General features: G+C 39.8%; 1 protein-coding gene across 9 annotated transcripts in view; it reads left to right on the top strand.

The window, feature by feature from the left end:
* Nucleotides 1-13,104, top strand: part of FMNL2 (formin like 2) — a 319,730-nt gene that overhangs the window by 240,547 nt on the left and 66,079 nt on the right. For all 9 annotated transcript variants that reach the window (XM_004743864.3, XM_004743868.3, XM_004743866.3 and 6 more), the window contains exons 7-9: nt 4,251-4,359; nt 8,925-9,001; nt 10,679-10,772. In XM_004743864.3, the coding sequence (XP_004743921.1) occupies nt 4,251-4,359; nt 8,925-9,001; nt 10,679-10,772 (280 nt within the window). The remainder of the gene's footprint in view (nt 1-4,250; nt 4,360-8,924; nt 9,002-10,678; nt 10,773-13,104) is intronic.

Below are 13,104 nucleotides of genomic sequence, written 5' to 3'. Positions count from 1 at the left end.
CATGTGCATGAAGCAGAAGACAGGGCTGGGGTTGAGTGTGGGCAAAGCACATTTCATATAGGGGCTATTGATATATTTATCTTTTCCTTCCTAAACTAAGTGGTGAGCCCTCAAAGGCAGAAGCAATGTCTTTCATTGTCTTTCATTTTTCCTTAGCACTTAGTAGGGTTTAGCATAAACAGGAGATGCTTAATAAAGCCAACTTTGGAGCTTACACATGAGTTTTAGTTTGATCTCCTAGGGCTGGTAGAGAACATCAGAGGCAAGTACTTTTATTTTTAAGTTTTCATTTAAATCCCAGTTAACACCATGTAGTATTAATTTCAGGTGCACCATACAGCAATTCAACCCTTCCATACATCACCCAGGGCTCATCACAACATAAGTGGCCCCCTTAATCGAGGCCAGCGCTCTTAGATTGCTCACGTTGTCCAGGTGTCCTTGTTGGGGTTAAAGTGCATCCGGGAAATTGTTAGTCTTAACTCTGTTGGTATTTTAGGGTCAATTTAAGGGGATCTATTCAAACCAGCTACACATGGACACGTGTTTTAGGTACTCTAATACAAGAGAGCTGAATTTAAAACTATTGAGAAAGAAAAAAAAAAGGTGATAAGTTACTCAGTTGATAATTAAAGCAAATAAACCAAATATCTAGTTAAACAGATTGTCAAATTCCACTATATGTGCTTGATGAAGAGTAGATGAAAGTACATGCTAACCCATGGCACAGTCCCTAAAATCAAGTGAAGAGATTTAATGTGATCCTAAATTAAGTTATCAGCAAATACTTGTGTTTGCCGAGGTAAAGAGTTGTGACCTCTACCGGGGTATATTTACTTAATGGGAGAAAATTCTTTTAGAATTAGAATTCCAAAATATGGAACAAAATTTCCCATTAAAGTAAAAACAAACAAACAAACTTCACTTTTCTGATAAGTGACACAGGATGAAGATATAAAAAGAATACTGCTTGCCTGGGTGGCTTAGTCAGTTAATTGGTTAAGTGTCTTACTCTCGTTTTCAGATCAGGTCATGATCTCAAGGTGGTGAGATGGAGCCCTGAGTGGGGTTCTGTACTCAGTGGGGATTCTGCTTGTCCTACTCCCTCTGTCTCTGCCCCTTCTCCACCACCTCTCACGCACTCAAAATGAATAATATCTGTAAAAAAAAAAAAAACCCAAAAAGCAAAAAACCACCAAACTGCTTACCAAGTAAGTGTATTGACCACTGTGTTCTGAAAAAGATGCCCAGATGCACACGGGGTCTTAACCCTGCCTGGTGCCATAATGGCTGGGAGTGGGGAAATGACACCTGTGTAGACCCAGTGCTGTCAGAATGACGGATATGAATATTTGACAAAGAACTTGCCGGCACAGATGGCTCTAGGCAGTAGCTTTCTCACTTGATAACCTGACAGATTGTCCATGAGTCGCAACTTGAAAAACAGACTGCCCTGAATCCTAGTGAGGACACTTGGATCTTGTCTCTTACTTTTTACCTGCTATGTGGCTGTAATTTCTTTGGGCGTCCATTTGCTGTCCATGTCAGGAAAGATGGGTGTAAATGATACCACGCATCTCTTCCGGCTTTCAGTGCTCATTTTTTGTTATTGGTTGTAGTCATGTTTTTAAAAATATATCTTAATGCTATGATTTTAAATACAACAAGTTCAAATGCTGCCTTTAATTATCCATTTTTGTTTAAACGGAAAATGGGAGGAAAAACAAAATTTAGATTAAATGCCATACACTTAGAAAAAAAGTTTATCTCCATTTTGTAAGCATAGAAGATCAATACATAAATTATATATTGTTTTAGACCTATATTTTAATCTCCTTAAATACTGATAAGTAGTCATGTGCTGTTTTATATTATATACATCTTAAATGTTGATCCAAAATGTGTATTTGAGATTACCTACCTGCTACAGTAAGTAGAAATCTTTTGTGTTACTAAGTTATTAGAATGTTGTAATTAGTCCATTTTTGCTAGTTTCTACAAATAATGCAAGCAATGACAGAAATATTTCTGCCTTTTAGAGTCTTATTTATAATGCTGCAGCAGAAGTACACGATTAATACGTGAAAGGAAGTAACCTGCTATGTTACTTTACGTCTCTGGGGAAACACCATTAATGTATGTTTGGTCTGTTTGGCAGAATCAAATGTATGTGGAAGTGATGCAGAAACCTGCGACTGTGTAGAACTGACCTCTCCCTCTTCCTTCCAGAGTCCTTTGCTTTGGTCAAATCTTCTGCAGTCATTGCTGCATGGAAATATAACTTAGCAATGAGGACAGTTGAGTCCTTGGAAAATCACCTTTCTTCTTTTTTGAACTTAATCATAGACAGCTCTTGGTCTGGTAGCCACTGCTTTCTAGTAAAAATGCTCTCTCCCTCTCCACCCCCATCAGCTATTATATACTTAACAAGTGATGGCATTAAAGAAATGCGAAACAGGTTAGAATAAATTAAGGGGCGGGGAAAGAATTTCTGATATACACTGAGAAGACCACAAACATTTGGGTCGGGCTGGCTGTGTGATTGTGGTTTGAGAGGCACCAACCTCTGAGGGACCTCCATGAGGTGTGTGAGCAGACATGCTCAGGCTCGGGCTGTGGAGAAGTGACATGTTTCAGAGTTGTATTTTAGACGCTGAAATTCTGCACTCATTTCCTTAACTTTGTCTTTGCATTCAGAGCTGAGTTAGGCCAACTTCCATTGCTGCAGTTTTATTTCCAAGTGTGAATAAAGCAGGAAGTTCTTTAATAAAGCATTCTTCTTCTTCTTTCTTCTCTCCTTCTCCTCTTTTTTATTTGTTTTAATAAATGATTTTTATTATAGAAGTAAGATTTTGTAATTTTAGGAAAATTAGAAATTACATGTGAACAAAAAGAAAAAACTATGATCACATGACCTGAGATTACTGTTTATTGAATTTCTGTCCTATTTTCTTATAGCTGTTTTCCCTTAATAATTGTGTCTCTGCATATTCATATAAAACGGACATCATGATGCACTTCATTTGGTAGAAAAAGCATTCTCCTTGGGACTAGCATAAGCAAACTGAATTTTATACATTCAGGTATATGGAGGCAAGTGACACGTTGAAGTACTTTTTACAAAAGTATTTGGCTCATTCATAGGCTTATGTGAAAAAATCATCTTCTGTTTGATAGTTTTTGAATAGAAAATGAATGAAAAGCCTGCTCAGCAGAACAATTTCAGATAAAATTCTCAATTCAGTTTTCGACTCTTTGCCTGTACTTGTGGGGCTTTTGAAAGTGGTTAACATTAATTGGAACTTCCTTTAAATTCTTTAATTAGTTCAAGAAGAAGGAAGGTCTGTGAATTACTTTGTAGATCATTTCTGTCATTGACGCTATCAGAGAGTAGTTGACAATTTTTCAAATGGGCTTTTACTTCAGGCTTGGAGTGGCAGAGAAAACTGGTTGGAGGCACCCGCCTCGAGCTCACTTGGAAGCTCTTGGTGGTGTTAGCTTGTCTCCTAGCACCATGTTGACCTTGCCACTCCCTCACTATGTGCAGGCTCTGAGAAATGTCTAAACGGGAGAACTAAGGCTTAGCCATGTGGGATCTCTGGAATGAGGCTTAACATCGAAACCTCCTCACCCTGTGAAATACCAACGTATTTCCACCCCAGCTTCACCTTCCACACCAGGCTTTCGGTGAGGGGTCAGGCTGAGGAGGCATTTGCTCACTGTTAAGGTCTAATATCACAGGCTCATATCAAATTTGTTCATTAAACTTGCCAAGGCTCCAACTCCTAACGGGGACTTCTGAGAGCAGTAATGGGAAGGTGCTGTTAGACTGGGGTCAGATGATTCATGGTCTACATATAAACGAAGTTTCACCCCTTCACTTGTTTGTAAATGCAGTCTGCAAGCCTGTTGTTTCCCATCACCTCTGCAGATCTAGCTTAGCTTCCTGATTAGGAGCCTAGGGGTGTTGATGAAGCTCAGGTATAGTTGATATGTTATATGTTGTGAATGAAATTGAGTGCCATTGTCCGTAGTAACTGCCTTGACAAGATGATGACCGGTACACAGAACCGTGTAGGTCTTGTAGTCTACGGAAATAGCTTCCTGGGGGTTGGATGGTGGTGATTTCCACCTGCAGTCCTCATGTGGGTGCAGGTAAAGATAGAGAACAGTTTCCGTTTTTTAAGTGCTTGTGCCTATGCTGAAAAAGTAATCTATAGTTTTATAGAAGTTTCCTTTTTTCTTTGTAGATATAATACTTTGCCAAGCAGAAGAACCCTGAAGAATTCAAGATTAGTGAGTAAGAAAGATGATGTACATGTCTGTATCATGTGTTTACGTGCCATCATGAATTACCAGGTATGTTTGTGTTCTGAGTCTTTAAAAATCCAAATTCATCAAAATCAGATCTTGTCCTCTTTGGTTTCTCAGTATTGTTTCTATTTGAAGTAAATATCAGGATTTAATGTGATTTTACTAAAAAAGGAAGGGTCTGGATCATTTTAATGCTCAAGACTTAACTCAGTGCCTGTGTGTTTTAATTAGCATTCATATTTTGTGGTATATTTAGAGGGAAGATGTTTTCCTCCTTCAGTCATAAACTTGTTTAGATTATTGGGTAAATGTTTGTGACCATTAAAGACCGAGTAAGCTGCTGGTTGTAGGCAATACTGGAACAACTTTAGAAAATTAGGATTGAATAGACTCTTACACGGGTCAGTGGTTCTCTCAAAGAGTTAAATGATAAAAAGGTGAGAAGCTGTAATTACTGTATGTTGGACTTAGTGGTTCTTTTTTTTATATTTTTAAACAATTTTATTAAGAGAGAGAGCTCGAGTGCACAAGCAGAGAGGGTGGGCAGAGGGAGAGGGAGAAGCAGACTCCTTGCTGTGGGCAAGGCGCCTGACTCGGGGCTCAATCCCATGACCCCAAGGTTATGACCTAAGCTGAAGGCAGACACTTAACTGACTGAGCCATCCAGGTGCCCCTGGACCTACTGGTTCTTAATCTTTATAAGAAGCACCTGGAGGATTCTTCTTCAAAGGGCAGATTCCTCTAGGTGTCTTTGATACAAGTGATCCCCTTCATAATGGGGACAGAAGACAGCTTAACGTGTGGGTTGTATTAACTCAAACAACAAGTCAAAGTTGGAGCCTGGAGTATCAAGGGTGAACTGACAGGGTCCAAGTTAGATAAGGGGAGCCAGGGGTAAGAATTGGAAAACCTAATTCAAATATAAAATAGGATTTGGTATCTATGGATAGGGATGCTGAAGCTGGGTCCAAGCAGAAGTGGAAAATAAATGCATAGGTAGTAAGGGTCAGTATTAGAATTCAAACCCAACATAAAGAGTGCTGAATTTAATTTGAGAATGTGAATGCACATTTTATTTTTTCTCTTAATCAATATTTTTTGAGCATGGCCAGATAGACCCTGTTCTAGGTAAAGGGAATACGGCATTACAGAAATAAACAAATACCCCAGGGAACTTACTTTCTAATGCGGGGAGACAGCTGATAAATAACTTGAGAAAATATACAGGGTTCCAGATAATAATGATGATGAAATGAAACAAAGGCTAATACTTATCAAAAACAACAAACAACAAAAACAAAAACAAAAAAAAAACTTCACAAAAAACCCAAAGAACAAAACACAGAGAGTGTTTCCTAATAGGACCAGTACTTTTAAGTTTAAGCCTATTAACTTAATTTAAAGCTCCTAACAGTCCTATGAGGTTGGTAATGTTACTCTCCCCATTTTACTGATGAGGAAACTGAGACCGGGAGAAGTTAGGTAATTTGCCCAGGATCATGTAGTCAGGAAGGGGTAGAGTCAGATTTAAATCCAAGAAGGACCAGCTCCAGAGAATTGTTACCAATACTATAGAAAAGCTACCCGAGAAGTAGGAATAGGAATTGATGATCATGTGTGTTCAATTTTAAATAGGCCAGCCCAGGGCAGTGTCATGGAGAATTAGCAATTTGTCATAGTAGCAATTTTAATGAGGGAACAAGGTAAGAGGTTTTAGGGAAAGAAGATTCTGAGTAGAAAAAGGGGTGAGTGCAAAGGCCGTGGGGCAGAAATAAGTCTGCTGTGTTCGGAGTGTGGGAAGGACGCCAGGCTGGCTGGATCGGCCTAAGAAGGAGAGCAGTAGGAGATGAATCCGAAGTTGACATGGGGTCCTGAATGTGTGTGGCTTTAACAACCAGTGAAAGGATTTTGGCTTTATTGTGACTGGAAAGCTATCGATCAGTTTGGAGGAGAAACATGACATGATCTGACCCTTGATTTTAACATGACCATTCTAGCTTCTGTGTTTAGGATTGACCTTGGGGGGCAAAGGCAAAAGGAGGTAGACTTTTTAGGAGGCTGCTGCATTGATTTAGGTGGATGTTGATGGTGGTATGGGGCCAGGATAGTAGGGGTAGAGATGATGAGAGGTGACCAGATTCTGGTTTTGTTTTGACTGTAAAGGCAACGACATTGGCTACGTGGTGAGAAGTGGAGGGTGGCCCCAAGGTATTTGTCTTGGGCCCCTGTCAGATGGAGTTGCTGCCTACTAAGACAGGGAAGGCTACACAATGGGCAGATTTTGGAGACAATATAAAGAGTGAAATTTTAGGGGCGTTACTTTCAAAATGTCTGTAGTCATCGAAACTGAGTTTTTAAGTCAGTGGTGAGATATGCCTGTCTGGAATTCAGAACAGAGGTCTAGGAGACGTACATTTGGAAATTAATAGTAGTATATAAAGCCAGGGGAGTGCTTGAGAGCAGCAGGGGTCGCTAGACAAGCAAAGAGGTCCAAAATAGGAACACTGGGCACTCTGTTGAAATGTCAGAGAGCTGAGGAAAAACTAGCTAGAGAGACTGAGAAGTAGCCAGGGAGGGAGGCAGGCACCAAGCACAGGAAGTGTTTCAAGGAGAAGAGCATGGTCAGCTGGGACAGTGCCGCTGCTAAGTCCTGTAAGATGACAAGTGAGAGTTGGCCGTGGGCTTACAGAGTGTGGGTCATTGGCGGTCCTGGCATGAACAGTTTCAGTGGAGAGAGATGGGATGAAATGCCTGATTAAAGGGATTGCAAGAGACAGTGGGAGGAAGAGAGTCTAGGCCGTGAGTGCTTGGAGTTTTGCTATAGAGGTTAGCGGAGATACAGGGCAGTAGCTGAACACAGGTTGAAGGTCAAGAGAGATTTTGCCATTGTGGCTACTGTTTCATTCGGGTGCATTTGCATCATGTTTTTATGCTAATGAATCAGAGAGGGAGAAGTAACAATGAGGCATGGGAGAATTGCTGGAGTATAGGAAATGTTCTGGGTCTGGTGTGAGGGAACGGAATCAAGTAGAGAGAATGGCCTTGGATTACAGCCCAGGAAAGTTTTTCAGGAAGAGGTGAGTGAGGATGAAAACTCTGGAAACTGTGGGTGGATTGATGAAGGGGTGCGAGCTTTTAGGAATTTTTTTTTTTCCTATTTGCTTATATTTTCTCAGTATAATTAGGAAAAAGGTCATGAACTGTGAGGTTGGAGGAGAAGGAATAATTCCTCAAGTCAGCGGAATCAAAAGTGATTCTGGAACTTGTTACTTCATTGAACTTACACATCTCAGAACAAGGCAGGTCTTCCTGGGCTCTGGTCCCGAGTGCCATATTTCCCAGGGAGGCTACTAGAAATAATGGCTGTCAACCCGGGCTACACAGGAAAGTCAGCTTAAAAATTCAGATGCCACAGGGAAATACAAATCAAAACCACAGTGAGATACCACCTCACACCAGTCAGAATGGCTAAAATTAACAAGTCAGGAAATGACATGCTGGCGAGGATGGGGAGCAAGAGGAACCCTCCTACACTGTTGGTGGGAATGCAAGCTGGTGCAACCACTCTGGAAAACAGCATGGAGGTTCCTCAGAAAGTTGAAAATAGAGCTACCCTACAATCCAGCAATTGCACTAGTGGGTATTTACCCTAAAGATACAAATGTAGTGATCCAAAAGGGCACGTACACCTGAATGTTTATAGCAGCAATGTCCACAATACCCAAACTAGGGAAAGAACCTAGATGTCCATCAACAGATGAATGGATAAAGAAGATGTGGTATATATATATATATATACATACAATGGAATACTATGCAGCCATCAAAAGAAATGAAATCTTGCCATTTGCAATGACATGAACTAGAGGGTATTATGCTTAGCGAAATAAGTCAATTGGAGAAAGACAACTATCATATGATCTCCCTGATATGAGGAAGTCGAGAAGCAACATGGAGGGTTTGGGGGGTTGGAAAAGAATAAATGAAACAAGATGGGATCGGGAGGGAGACAAACCATAAGAGACTCTTAATCTCACAAAACAAACTGAGGGTTGCCAGGGGAGGGGGGTAGGCAGAGGGTAGTGGGGTTATGGACATTGAGGAGGTTATGTGCTATGGTGAGTGCTGTGAAGTGTGTAAACCTGGTGATTCACAGACCTGTACCCCTGAGGCTAATAATACATTATATGTTAATTTTAAAAAGTTAAAAAAAAAGATTTAAAAAAATTAAAAATAAAATTCAGTTGCCAGGGTCTCATCCTTGAGATTGGCAGTGAGTTGACCTGGGGTGTATCCTGGAAAATCAGTGTTGTGTTTTGTTTAGTCTTCCACATGATTTCGATAAGCGGCCAGATTGAGAATCACTGGACTAGAGCCTTTGCACTATTTTAATAAAGAGAAATGCATAAAGAGCGAGAATCTGATTTCTTGATAGTATCATGATTGCTAGAATTTTTCATAGAGAAATATGTTCAGGCACTAGAGACATAAATGGATTTATGACGGTATAAATTATATTAGGTAGAATCTTCGTTTTTTTTTTTTTTTTAAATGAACATGGATAGTCCCCTAAGTTGACTCCTAATGCTTTGTTTTTTTTTCCCCCCCAGTATGGTTTCAACATGGTCATGTCTCATCCACATGCTGTCAATGAGATCGCACTGAGCTTGAACAACAAGAATCCAAGGTAAGCTTACTTTGTTATTTTTCAAGTGTAAATAAATCTAACTAGAGGAAGAATAGAGCCAGTCAACACTTAGTCAACTTAGAGTTGGGACACTTCCAAGTGCACCTCTTTGAATTAAGGTTGCCAGCGGACTCCTTGGCTATGTAGAATTTTCTTCTCAGCTGAGTTACAGTTTTACATGTGGTGGAGTTGAGCAGCTGGCGACAATCTCCTCACTGTTCTCTTCCAGCTTCCACTTCTTTCGAGGCCTGGTTCTTGGCATCCTCGCAAATTTTACCAAATTGAGTAGAGAGCATGAGTTTGCCAGGTGGTTAGAACTGGGGCCAGGAAAGTCTTCAATCAGACTCAGCAATACCACTGGCTGCTGAAAGCTAACTACAGCTATAACTAATATCCCTTGTCTGCGCTTCACTCGCAAACCTTCACATACGTCGTTATGACCAAATAACAAAAGAAACACAAAACAAAAATTGCTGTGTATGTTGATGGCTTGTTCTGTTCACTTGACTCTAAAGGCCATTGCCGTATTCTTCCCATCACAGATTATCTCTAGAAGCCGGTCTTAATCAGTTTATTTTAGTTATTGTAATGGGTTTTCCATTCTGGTGAGGGATTCTGCATTTCACACATGTTACTCCCTTTCCCCAGATACATCTGTATAGACCGTGCATCTGAAAACTTGTTAATGCAACTAAAAAATCTGATCACGAATGAGATCCTTTCTGATGCGGAATGAAATGAAAAATTTATAAATTTTGAATATTATTTCAAACTTCCTCTGATGATAGTTTTTGCAACTTGGTGATCACTTTCTTCACTTACTAAAAAGTCTGGGAAGTCATGCTTCTTTGTCCCTGCCTTCCACTACAGGGAAGTTGTTACTCATTTTTCTTAGGATAATTGACATTGTGAATTATCAGGCTGGTCTTCATATAGAGGTTGGCCATAGTTTTTTTTTTTTTTAGGGAAAAAAAAATACTGAAGCGATCTTATTATGAAAAAACAATGCTGTTCTTGAGGTCATATTGAAAACGTAGACTATATTGCTAAGGGTTTCCCTATAAAAATATTTCAGATAAGGCTTTATTTTCTTTTTTCAAGTCAGAAAATATTCTTGTATTAACAATGCTATAATCCAGCCCCTCTCAGATCTCCTGCATATGAAGAAGTGGTGACAGAGACTTGCTTTGTCATAGGGGAACTTTATGGTACCATCTACAAATTGCAGATTTGAAATGGAGGATGTTAATTTCAGTAGATTTTGAACTTCTGGGGCAAATGTTATTTCTCTGACTTTAAAGCCAGGAAAAATATTTAGCCAGTGGGTCCTTTTCCTGAACATTCCCAAGTTCCCAGGTGTCTAGCTTATCAATAAAACTTTTTCATACATATTGTACTGAGTCACCCACTGGTAGAAATGAAAGACTAATCTTCCCAGAATTGATTTTCATTAGTGAGTTATTTATAATTTTGAGAGTGGGAAACTTTCCTTCTAAATTTGCTACCTCAGATAAATCGCACACATAGATGTTATATAAATATACCTTAGTAAAAGTTTAAAAAACATATATGAATTAATATTTTACTATCACAGCCATCTCTGAAGGAGGGAGCAGCTGACTCATTGTGTTACTTTCACTGATTTTTCTTTTTGCTTGTTTCTTCTTGCTTCGACAGAACAAAAGCCCTTGTCTTAGAACTGTTGGCAGCTGTTTGTCTTGTCAGAGGCGGGCATGAAATCATTTTATCAGCATTTGACAACTTTAAGGAGGTAGGATCCTTTGTAGTTCGCTCAAACAAACCTCTCTGGAAGTCTTTGAACAGAATGATTTACCTTTTCTGTGTGTGTTTTATTATTGGGAAATAACTGACTTCAGTTTCAGGTGTACAACGTAAGGACTTGCTATTTGCATGTCTTGTGAAATGATCACCACAATAAGCCCAATTAATATCTGTGGTTGACCTTTTTATGTCTTCTGAGGCCTCAAGGGTTTAACAGTTGATTTTCTAAGATGTCACTGTGGGAGAAGTAATGAACTTAGTCTAAATATCTTAAAGGGATGCTTTAAGCTTCCTTGGGTGTCTCGTTTCCAAGAAAAGTTAAAAACTATTTGCAGGATCCATTTTCCTTTGGAGAACGTGGAATTGCCAGTTTGAAAATGGTTTGCAAACATGTTTTGTTAAATGTCTGAGGTTTTCATTATGGTGATACTTGATTACCCTCCGTGTACATTTTAGGAACTCTTTGATCATAGTTATTTCCCCCAAATCTTTTGTATTACCATTGCTCTGCTGGACGCCACACACACACACACACACACACACACACACCCACCCACCAAAAACCCTCTCAGTTAAATACAGACACTGATTTCAGCAGTTGGTAGTCTTAACGAGGCAATCCTGTCCTAGACAAACAGTAAACCAGTGGACATGTGTGGTTGAAAATGAAAACTGAAATGACTACAAAGAAAGAATGACATGCAGATTATATGATACTAAGGATGGTGGCCCAAAGTATCAAGACATCATGACTGGAATAACCCCTCATTTCCCTGAGTGGTAGCGTGCAGGGTCACGTGGCCATGAAGAGCGCCTGTTTGCTCCCCGACCATGGGCCTAACATTTAAGGCTCCTTTGCGGTGGGGTGTTATAAAAGTCAATAAAGGCACTTGGATCTCAGGCTTTCGTAGGGCCGTCAGCCAAGTTGTGCTTTCTCCTGGCGACCCTGTTAGGTTTCAGAAGCTTCTGGATTCGAATACAGATCTCAGAGGGTCTTCCAGACTTTCTCTCATCTTTCTTGGGAGCCTCTGGAGTAAGAACCCAGCTAGTATTTGTCAACAACCTCCTGTATGATGGGCGCCATGCCAAGTACACCCATGAAATCGTGAGAATATGTGAGACAAGTATTCATGTCTACATGTTCTGGAAGAATAAACTGAAATTCCAGATACCTGGTTGGCCCATGGCCTATAGCCAGAGAAGTGGCAGAGCGAGGACCAGATTTTGGTGCTCTTGATCGCCAACTCCCGTTTTAGGTGGCATTTGGGCTCAGCTGTGCGTAAACCTCTTGGGGAAATACCGAATTAGATAGGACCTCAGAGCCATTTCCCCCATCCTACACCTTTCATTGGACTTACTGCACCAGTGGCCAAGGTACTAGCGAGTGACCCATGATTGCACATGTGGACTAGAAAGCTCCAAAGAGGTCATCAGGCAGGAGGACCCTTTCATTTGTATTGTTTCCCTCCTTTCAGTCACTGCTTTAAGATTCTGATATGCATTTTGTTAATGCCAGCCATGGACAGAATCAAATATTGCCTTTTTACCCATTCAGCCTCAGGGATAGTGAAAAAATATCCAGGTTCCAAGAGTATGAGGAATAATGGTATATCTTTAAACTCATACTTTGTCTTAAAAAAAAAAAAACCCACAGAGGCTTTAGAGAGAAGAAATGTATGAATGCTTGTCTGTGGATATTTTGCATAAAACATATTAGTACATAAAGTTCACATTTACAAATAAGATGTGTTTGGGTGTATGGATGGGTGTATAGGAAAGTGAAACAGCTCACAAAGCTACTCTAACTCCCAAATCTTTATCATTTGATCATATTATCACATGTCTAATTCCTTCCACATTGGAAACACTTACTCTACCTTATCAGTGACCCTTGTTATAACATAAGCAATATCACAACAAGCATCTGATGATATTGCGGGTCAGATTATGTCCTCAAATTATAATTGTGTGCAATCAATCAGGAATCATTAAAACCAGTAAATTCATAAGATGGATGTTAATCTTATGTCCTTTTAGGTAAAACCGAATGTCTTTCTTATGCATGATCATACTTGCAGAACTGAGTTTCAGTGACCTGGTATCAGAATTGTATACAGTTTATCTGTTGAGGACATAGTGGGTGCTTAGTTGGAAAAAAGTAATCTTACGAAATCTAATGGCTAAGTAGCCGTGCAAACTAAATTAATTTTGACTTTGAATTTTTAAACCTTAACTAACAAATCTGCCTTACTTCTGTTACTTCATTACTTATGAGTGATGAGGTTTAAGATCTGATTCTCCTTGGACGGGCACTGGTGTCT

Source organism: Mustela putorius, unplaced genomic scaffold (genome assembly GCF_011764305.1).
Source record: "Mustela putorius furo isolate JIRA1106 unplaced genomic scaffold, ASM1176430v1.1 tig00003869_pilon_pilon_pilon, whole genome shotgun sequence".
Classification (NCBI taxonomy): domain Eukaryota; kingdom Metazoa; phylum Chordata; class Mammalia; order Carnivora; family Mustelidae; genus Mustela; species Mustela putorius.
This window is presented reverse-complemented; position numbering and strand designations above follow the sequence as displayed.